The sequence below is a fragment of the Salmo salar genome, chromosome 12, assembly GCF_965601325.2.
Source record: "Salmo salar chromosome 12, fSalSal1, whole genome shotgun sequence".
NCBI classification, from domain to species: Eukaryota; Metazoa; Chordata; class Actinopteri; order Salmoniformes; family Salmonidae; genus Salmo; species Salmo salar.
Window position 1 is genome coordinate 91,790,148 of NC_138302.1, and position 10,881 is coordinate 91,801,028.

The window sequence follows — 10,881 nt, forward strand, 5'->3', positions numbered from 1 at the left end:
TAACATCTGCTAAACACGTGTATGTGACCAATAACATTTGATTTGATTTGGATTAAGGCATATCTTGGAACAGTGTGCATTGGTGTACTGACACATCCTGTCGCCTGGCTCCGAGCCCTACGCTCCGTGCTGCTTTTCAGGCCAAGAGCATGGAGCCTCCGCCACTCACTAATTGAATGACACTAATATGTGCCAATACACAAATAGGAACACCTATGAATGTGTGTGATAACGAGACCCACTTATACTTCTTCACACTAAATATGTTAGCATGTTGTACTTAAAGGGGATTGTTACTATGACCATGTTAACAGTAAAGAGAGGACAACTAACATAACTGTTACTATGACCATGTTAACAGTAAAGAGAGGACAACTAACAGAACTGTTACTATGACCATGTTAACAGTAAATAGAGGACAACTAACAGCACTGTTACTATGACCATGTTAACAGTAAAGAGAGGACAACTAACAGCACTGTTACTATGATCATGTTAACAGTAAAGAGAGGACAACTAACAGCACTGTTACTATGACCATGTTAACAGTAAAGAGAGGACAACTAACAGCACTGTTACTATGACCATGTTAACAGTAAAGAGAGGACAACTAACAGCACTGTTACTATGATCATGTTAACAGTAAAGAGAGGACAACTAACAGCACTGTTACTATGACCATGTTAACAGTAAAGAGAGGACAACTAACAGAACTGTTACTATGACCATGTTAACAGTAAAGAGAGGACAACTAACAGCACTGTTACTATGACCATGTTAACAGTAAAGAGAGGACAACTAACAGCACTGTTACTATGACCATGTTAACAGTAAAGAGAGGACAACTAACAGCACTGTTACTATGACCATGTTAACAGTAAAGAGAGGACAACTAACAGCACTGTTACTATGACCATGTTAACAGTAAAGAGAGGACAACTAACAGAACTGTTACTATGACCATGTTAACAGTAAAGAGAGGACAACTAACAGCACTGTTACTATGACCATGTTAACAGTAAAGAGAGGACAACTAACAGAACTGTTACTATGACCATGTTAACAGTAAAGAGAGGACAACTAAAAGCACTGTTACTATGACCATGTTAACAGTAAAGAGAGGACAACTAACAGAACTGTTACTATGACCATGTTAACAGTAAAGAGAGGACAACTAACAGAACTGTTACTATGACCATGTTAACAGTAAAGAGAGGACAACTAACAGCACTGTTACTATGACCATGTTAACAGTAAAGAGAGGACAACTAACAGCACTGTTACTATGACCATGTTAACAGTAAAGAGAGGACAACTAACAGCACTGTTACTATGACCATGTTAACAGTAAAGAGAGGACAACTAACAGAACTGTTACTATGACCATGTTAACAGTAAAGAGAGGACAACTAACAGCACTGTTACTATGACCATGTTAACAGTAAAGAGAGGACAACTAACAGCACTGTTACTATGACCATGTTAACAGTAAAGAGAGGACAACTAACAGAACTGTTACTATGACCATGTTAACAGTAAAGAGAGGACAACTAACAGCACTGTTACTATGACCATGTTAACAGTAAAGAGAGGACAACTAACAGAACTGTTACTATGACCATGTTAACAGTAAAGAGAGGACAACTAACAGCACTGTTACTATGACCATGTTAACAGTAAAGAGAGGACAACTAACAGCACTGTTACTATAACCATGTTAACAGTAAAGAGAGGACAACTAACAGCACTGTTACTATGACCATGTTAACAGTAAAGAGAGGACAACTAACAGCACTGTTACTATGACCATGTTAACAGTAAAGAGAGAACAACTAACAGAACTGTTACTATGACCATGTTAACAGTAAAGAGAGGGCAACTAACAGCACTGTTACTATGACCATGTTAACAGTAAAGAGAGGACAACTAACAGCACTGTTACTATAACCATGTTAACAGTAAAGAGAGGACAACTAACAGCACTGTTACTATGACCATGTTAACAGTAAAGAGAGGACAACTAACAGCACTGTTACTATGACCATGTTAACAGTAAAGAGAGGACAACTAACAGAACTGTTACTATGACCATGTTATCAGTAAAGAGAGGACAACTAACAGCACTGTTACTATGACCATGTTAACAGTAAAGAGAGGACAACTAACAGCACTGTTACTATGACCATGTTAACAGTAAAGAGAGGACAACTAACAGAACTGTTACTATGACCATGTTATCAGTAAAGAGAGGACAACTAACAGCACTGTTACTATGACCATGTTAACAGTAAAGAGAGGACAACTAACAGCACTGTTACTATGACCATGTTAACAGTAAAGAGAGGATAACTAACAGCACTGTTACTATGACCATGTTAACAGTAAAGAGAGGACAACTAACAGCACTGTTACTATGACCATGTTAACAGTAAAGAGAGGACAACTAACAGAACTGTTACTATGACCATGTTAACAGTAAAGAGAGGACAACTAACCACACTGTTACTATGACCATGTTAACAGTAAAGAGAGGACAACTAACATAACTGTTACTATGACCATGTTAACAGTAAAGAGAGGACAATTAACAGCACTGTTACTATGACCATGTTAACAGTAAAGAGAGGACAACTACCCAGTTAGCAGTGAGCACTCCGGAGGCCGGCGTCCCTCCAGAGTGGTCGAGCGACGTGCGACAGCTTTTTTGCCCATCTTCTTCATTCACCCCCGATATGCCGCTTTGTAAATTGGCAGCCGTTCTCCTGCCATTCACTTGCCGTTTTCCTCACACAAAACGTTCGGTGGTGATAAATACAAACAATTCAACCGATCTTTAGTTCCAGTGTTCCTTTTTATTTTATGAAAGCTAGTTACTGGCTACTATCAAGGCGTCAAAGACGGGTCTGAAAACTCGATAAAAGAAAGGAGGTAACAAGGATAACTTCCTGGTGAAGGTTTTTTGGCTTCTTCTGTGGTGTTTAAGAGGTGCCACCACCAATATTGTACGTAGTGATCAACACTTTTCTTCAAGTGTGTGAGGCGGTTTAGGGAATGGCATTTATTGCTAGAAAGGAACTGTTTGTATTGCTTCAAATATAGTATATTAACTCAATGGCAAAAATGTAGGCTATTTTTGGTCATAATCATGATATCATGAATCTACTGTAAATTATTAGGTGTATCACTTTTTGTGTCATCCTCTATGATTTTAGATGCAGTATGGCCACATGTGGTTGTATTGTGTTTTTAAATTGGCAAAAAAATCGAATCATATTAAAATCACAACAAATGTAAGGTATTTATAGAAACAACTAAAACAGCTTGCAGCCTCTGGCTGGCTGTGATTAGCTGGAAGGTGGCAGGCCGAATTTGAGGTTAGAGAAATTCCTTGCTATTGTCTTTCAACTTAACTCATGTCTAGATGGCTTGCCTAGGGCTTATAGCTGTCCTCTGAGTGGAGGATAAACGCCAGAGATGCAAAAGTGGCCTGCCAAGGGATTATACCGGACCTACTGTATGAGTGGAGGCTACCCACCAGAGATGCAAATCATGTCTTGAATGGCAAATTCCCCTCGCCCGCTGGTAGTAGGAAATTATAGTTTTGGCCGTAGGGAAAGCAGAAAATAGCAAGCGGGAGGAATTTTTCGCGTACTCGGTAACAGCACTGTTATTATGACCATGTTAACAGCAAATATGGCACATGTCATACTGTACTTTGTAAAGGCCCTTTGGATTAATATTCACAGGTTGGCATTTATTGTAGGTAGCTCTGCAGGGTAGTCATCAAATCTGATTTTAAACCTAACCTTAACACTAACCTTAACCACATTGCTAACTCTAATGGCTAATCCTAGCCTAAGATGAAGAACAAAATATATATTTTTTTACGATAGGCCTATTGCCAATGTTGACTTTGCAGCTGGGCCATCTAGCGGAAACCACTTAGTTCTGCCTCTTGGGCAAGACTCATGACAATAAACGTCAACCTGCTTCTTTGTGAGGGCCCTTTGGGTTAATGTTCAGTGAAATACTTGGCGTAATAGGGTGTCAAAATGAATCATGTGCAGTATGTTTTGAAATTACATATGCTGTACCATACGTACTGTACCACCAAGCAGGGGCTGATGTCATAGACCTTCATAGTTCCAGAATTTGCTGATGATGGCAGCTGTTTTGGTGAAGCAGGAATCCAAACTAGTCTAATTGGAATGCATAGCAATAGAGTTCTAATTCCTAATACTACAGTACAATGTGTTTGACTCTGACACCCTAGGACAGGTGAGTGATGGACATAGCAGCTGGGGATTCAAACTCAGCCTGGTGTATGCAGCCCGTTTGACAGATAGATCTACACTGTATGACAGATATAGAATATAGATTTACACAGTAACAGGCAGTGTGGTGTGGGTCTTACTTTGAGATGGATCTTTTGGAATAAACAACGTTCTATCTATGTTGTGTAATTAATCACTCAATCTTCTTCTGGTTTTGTAGCCCAGCAGCCAGGTCAGACTGACTGAGGTTTTTACACACTGCCTGTGTCATAAATAGCTGCAAATCCTAGTTTAATCTGTAGTGTCCATTAATATGAACTAACACCTTGCTATCTCCCCTGTTTACAGGTCACGCGATAGTGCTGTCTGTCCTGGATCTGAAGACTTGGTGTCGTCAGTCGTTTCTTCCTTGACAGAAACCACTGGGTCTTCTTGGATGTGAGAACTATGTATTGAATGATTTTGGGAAGGAACCAGGGACCAGTAAGGGAACATGGAAAACTCCTGAAATTCTACTGAACGGATGCAGAGTAAAGACTTGACCTGGAAATAACATAGAACCACCTATCCAGACTACTGGACTACCGATTACATCCAATTCCTAGCCGTTATTGTATCACCCACCAAATTCCTGTTTGTGTTTTTTCCTTCAACGGACTACTACAGTAGGAGATCCAACCTGCAAGGTATTTATTCATTAAAAAGACAAACTGTGGATTACGCAAGCAAGATAAACCTTAATTCGAAACATGTGACGTGACATTTTCAAATCTTTTTCCTCTTTTTTGTCACTGAGAGCTCAGTGACTCCAAAACAATGTGTCTGTGTTCAAGATCGATTTTAGATCATAAGCATTTCCATTCATTTTTAGCCTTATGAAGCAGATGTCTCTTCTTTTTAAGGTTTTTGATTTGGAAAAAAAATATTAAGTGTTTTTGAAAATTTGAGACATCAAAGGAGATGGCACAGTAGAAAAACAGTTCTAACTACTACGTTTCAGTGTTTTGAATGAAAAGACACCATCCCACTGGGCACAGACATCAATTCAACGTCTATTCCATGTCGGTTCAACGTCATTTCATTGATTGGACGTGTAAACAATGTTGATTTAACCAGTGTGTTCCCAGTAGGATGGTTTCACCAAACCAATTAAAATGACATAAGCTGAGCTCCAACTGTTTTAATAACTGTTTTACTATCTGTTTTTAAAAGCCTGGTGACCAACATTGAGTAAAAGTGTCAGTATTATCTCAATAAACCTATTTCAAAAGGATACCACTGGATGAAAAATGGTTTGGTTTTGTATCATAGTTTCAAACGTCTCTACAACACAATAGATTTTACAACATTGCCGAGGCCACCATCACAAGACCATCAAATACTGTAAATAAAAAATAAAAAGCCAAGAATTTCAACACCCCTATTGTGCATATAAACCCCCACAATACAAGCACAAAATGTAATTTAAAAAAAATCTTTCCATGCACTTGTTTGTGCTATATCACAGTAGCGCAATACTGAATGTTAACGTTACTGTGAGGCAGGATATCAACAACACTAAAAGTGGTAATTCTGACATGGTCCTGTCATGGGGATTGATGACGCATTATGAAACAGAGGTCAGAATGGGAAACCATGAACTGCGTGAAAAGGAGGCAACCTGGATAGGAGGCAACCTACTGCACTGACGTCATATAGCACCTCTCCCACAGGTAGCCTAGCAGTTAAGAGTGTTGGGCCAGTAACCTAAAGGTATCCCCTTTTTTCATTGCATTCTCTCAGAAACCATCAACTGTCACAGAGTTGGCATATGCATGAACTTAGATTACATGAAAAAAGTCCCTGTATGTCACAGTCCCAGACAACCTCTGTGGGACTTGTCTTGTGCAAGGGTAATGATGTTAGCATACTATCATTTTCCAGTATCCACACTGGAACTCATTTACAATTAGCCAGTCCTGCAAATAGTGGACTAATTGAAGTGGAAGAGCGCTGATCATTAATTCAGAGTTGTATTAATTTAGAGTTGTGTTAATTCAGAGTTGTGTTAATTCAAAGTTGTATACATGGCACACTGTTTTTCCTCTGGTCTTCACCCCCCTTCTGAAGACTGTGTTTGTGCTTTTTATGAAGAAATTCACACAGCGAAGAAAAATACATAAAAATATAATAGTAGACGTTGATTAACCCACAGTGGAGTGGTATAAGAACACCAAATAAATTAAATAAAGACATGTTTTAAGGGTAACCAAAACAAATACTGTAAAATGGACCATTCGGGTTAGTTTCTTAAACCAACTGCTGGCGTTTTTTTGCCATTTAGCGAGTACCCTGTTTAGTGAGTACCCCATTACCCTGCCTTCTACCAAAGTTGTTCAACGAAAGCCCTTTTGCACAAAGCTGCTCTTTCCTTCTGAACGATTTCCTGTTTGGAAGCCACCTCCGAGAAATCCCAAAAACGTTGTTAGTGCATGTCATTAAAAGCTTACAGAAAATAAACCGGAATTCAAGACATACAGTCTCGAGCAGGGGTAGAACTGGATGGAGCGCAGAGAAAGAGTGAGAGAGAGGGCCTAGCAGCAATAGAGAAGAGAAGGCTTAGTCCTGCCTGCTGAACCTTCTGACTGTTTGTGTTGCAGCCTTAATCTGTGGGGGGCCAAGGGCGAATGGCACACTTCCATTTCCACACCGATATATACTGCGGCCATTGTAATTTTTGATGTTCTTATCAACATGCAGCTCTATTCCCCTCCCTGTGGAAACCAAATACAGGTTAGAGGCAGGCAGGCTGCTCACAGGAAGCACAGAGATACGGCGGACACAGGTGGAGCTGTGTTGATTTTGCCCCTATGGCTTTCCTAACCCCAGCACACCCCGTAATGTTATGATATGTAACCTTATAATGTGGGGTTCTGCTTCTACTGGTATGATAAGGATGATTGGGACATGTAGATACATAGATATGGTTCCTGGGTATAAATTGGTGACAATATGTATGGAAATTCCTGTATGTCTGTGATGCCGCTCTGATGGTAAAGTCTGATACATCAGTGACAGATTTGATGAAGCATAAAGGTACTTGTGTAACAGCTGTAAGTCTTGGTGTGGGAGTGGTTGGATGGTGCATTTGGAGATGTCAGTTCAGTAAATGTTTAGTGGAAAGGAATAACTCTTAGAGAATATAAACTTGGAAAATATACTGAACAATGTTGTGCACAAATTTGCTAACATCCCTGTTTGTGAGCATTTTATCCTTTGTCTAAATAGTCCATCCACCTGACAGGTGTGGCATATCAAGAATCTGATTAAACAGCATGATTATTACTGGGTGCAATTTGTGGTGTGGACAATAAATATGCAGTTTTATCACACAACACAATGCCACAGATGTCTCAAGTGTTGAGGGAGCATGTACTTGTCATGCTGACTGCAAGAATGTCCACCAGAGCTGTTGTCAGAGATTTAATGTTCATTTCTCTACCATAAGCCGCCTCCAACGTCGTTTTAGAGAATTTGGCACGCCAGCCCAGGACCTCCACATCCGGCTTCTTCACCTGCGGGATCATCTGAGGGGGTGGAGTGCGGTGCTGAGGAGTATTTTTTTCTGTAATAAAGATTTTTGTGGGGAAAAACTAATTCTGATTAGCTGGGCCTGGCTCCCCAATGCGCCCTTGCCGAGTCATGTGAAAACCATAGATTAGGGTCTAATACATTTATTTAAATTGACAGATTTTTCTTATATGAACTGTAACTCAGCAAAAATCTTTGAAATTGTTGCATGTTGCGTTTATATAACTATACTTTAGAGCAGATGCTTAATCTCTATTTGTACTCTATTTGCCATTCAATGGCTTAATCTCTATTTGCCATTCAATGTTTCAGTAACACATTTTTATTTACATTCATGAATTACTGTATGTGTGAGAATGCAGCTCATCTGTTGCTAAAAGTAGCTCCATCAAATTAATTTAGTCAGTGTGAAGAGAAACTCACAGTGTATTTTTATCTTACGTCACGTTACCTTTTCCAGTAGACCTACTGGTATTTATGTGAACCAAAAAGCCCTTTATCATAATGCAACACAATACAGCGTTTCCAGACTCTCTTCAGGCCGGGGCTTCAGTCAGGGCATTTAATATTTTGTCTGTCAATTGAAACAGTACATTCACCACAGGATTCTCCGGATGATGAACACAATTAATTAAGTATACATTTAGGCGAGACATGCTCTCAAAGACCAGACCGCAGGGAATAGAGCGATACGGGGTGATACGTTTAGTGATCCAGGTTGACTCTTGTTTGGTTAGAAATCATTAAATTACAGTAATGACTAATTTCTTGTTCCTGCATGCAATACGCCAGAGACCACCAAGGATTTTATAAAGAGCTCGCAATGAAGAACAAACACTGCCTCTCTCATAAAACGGCTCAGAGAAGAGCTTCGAGATTATACAGGGTGAAAAAGTGCATTAATAAAACAATACAGAAACATTCCTAAATTATTTGAGATAAAGGCAATTTCCATAACTCATTAAGATTAATCAGACGGCAACCCACTGTGGCGTTTTGTAGAAGAGAAAGAGGACACATGAAGCCGGTCCCAGAGAAAGGCCCTTTCAATCTACTAACAATGATTTGAATCTACCCTTGGATAGGAGAATGAACCTGTTCTGCACTATGACGTCCCGGACGTATTAAAACACAATCCTTCAGTGATTTACCTTTATGTGCTCTAATATTCTATTAACACTGGAAAGCTTTTTCACAAATAAATCCTCTGGGTTTTGCATATCAAGGCATAAAAGGCTTTCAACGAAAGCTTGAGAGCAAGAAATAATTTCAGTGTGTTTTGAAAACCACAGCTTGAATCTAAGAATGTAATTGACATTTCGAAAAGACACTCAGAGTTCTCAAGCCGGTAACCTTGTGAGCTTATCACAGAAAAAACTAATCTGACTAGGGGAGTGGAGTTTTTTGTTTGTGCCATATTCACTGCAGTATTTGCTGAGCTTTTGCTATGATTGGATGTCCTTTGTCTGCAAGGATGTGTAAATGGTCAAATGTGTCATATGTTTAAGAGATCCTAGATTTAGGGAGATAAGGCTTACTATGTAGTTAACAGCATAGTCCAGTGCACAGCTGGATAGTTGAGGTTAGGCTTAGGCTTACTAAATCAAATCTAATTTTATTTGTCACATACACATGGTTAGCAGATGTTAATGCGAGTGTAGCGAAATACTGTGCACTTTCTTAGGCCTGTCTGAATATGATTGCAGTACTATCACTATTATAGCGGTACCTTTCGTGTATGTTCATCAGCCCCAATACGCATGGAGATCTCCAAAAACATATATGATTGAATTTCAGAACAGGAACAGAGGAAGCTCTGCTGATTAAATAGGTCTATGAAGGAGAAGACCTAATTTATAAACAGAAAAACGAATAGCTAAGTAACTAGTAGCTAAGCAACTAGTAGCTAAGTAACTAGTAGCTAAGTAGCTAGTAGCTAAGTACCGCACTTGACTTTAAGAGACACATGAACAAGAAACACAAGCTCCAACACACATAAACACCATATGGTGAGTTTGTTGAGGCTGCACCTTGACAGGATGAATTAGTCTGAAAAACTGTCAGATACATGGAACAAAATTAGATTTTCTCACCTCGTAATGAAATCTGACTGAGTGTAATGAAAAACCATTGGATCTTGAAAACACTTGAGATGAACTGTAGAAGTCTGCCTGTGAAGTTCCTCCTACATGTTGATCTAATTGTTTGGCCTCTCTCCGTTCTCAATATCTCACCATGTCTTCCCCATATCATCTAAATTGGATGTTTTCCCTAATTCACTTTAGGTGGGAATTTGATGTTATTCTGATGGTTGTTTTGTGTTCTTCTCATCAGAAGAAGCAATTTAGTTTGAAGTGAGGCAGCTCCACTTCTCTCTCTGCTGTGACCTGCAGCACAATGAGATTATTGTGCTCGGGGCCAAGGCATAGCGGCTAGCATTTTAATATCAAACTATTCCTGTACCTGACACTTCCTCCTCTTCATGTTCCTCACGCTTGCCTGGACTGAGGCTATTCATCGTGTGTATCACACAACATGGCCCTCAAGCTTCTACATCCAGTCAGTCATTCACACTGTATGTTCCCCCCTTTCAAAGGATTTTCTCTACCTGCTCTGGACAACTCCTCTCCTTGCGTACACTAATGATGGATTCAGGAGGAAGTAGGTGACAGCTGATTATACAGGCCCTCACTCATCGATTTTGCCCTCTCCATGACACATAATGAATGTATGAATCTGTCCAACTAGGTTCGATGGAGCCCTTCCCTCCCATTGTGTTACTGTAGAGGTCCCGTATCCTTGTGTCCGAATATACTGTTGTCTGTCAGTCTGGCATTAGTGCTGGCCAGCGCGTCTGTTTCTGTTAGGAACCCTCATCATAGACTCTCTCCACTCCCACACTGCATTATCACAATGCCCAGGGATCATAACAAAGGGCCTGCTGTAATTTAAAAAGGAAATTATCTTTTGTGATAGTTACTGAGACAGATGGAAAGTGGGAGAGAACAGAGAGAGATAGGGGAGGAGGACAGAAAAT

General features: G+C 39.8%; 1 protein-coding gene across 2 annotated transcripts in view; it reads left to right on the forward strand.

Moving 5' to 3' along the window:
* The window catches only part of LOC106566044 (chemokine-like protein TAFA-2), a 146,051-nt gene extending 140,502 nt beyond the window's left edge, over positions 1-5,549 (forward strand). For both annotated transcript variants that reach the window (XM_082959418.1, XM_014133851.3), the window contains exon 5: positions 4,623-5,549. Coding sequence is in view for 1 of the 2 variants with exons in the window: in XM_014133851.3 (XP_013989326.1) it covers positions 4,623-4,634 (12 nt within the window). In the remaining variant the exon portion in view is untranslated. The remainder of the gene's footprint in view (positions 1-4,622) is intronic.
* The last annotated feature ends 5,332 nt before the right edge of the window (positions 5,550-10,881 follow it).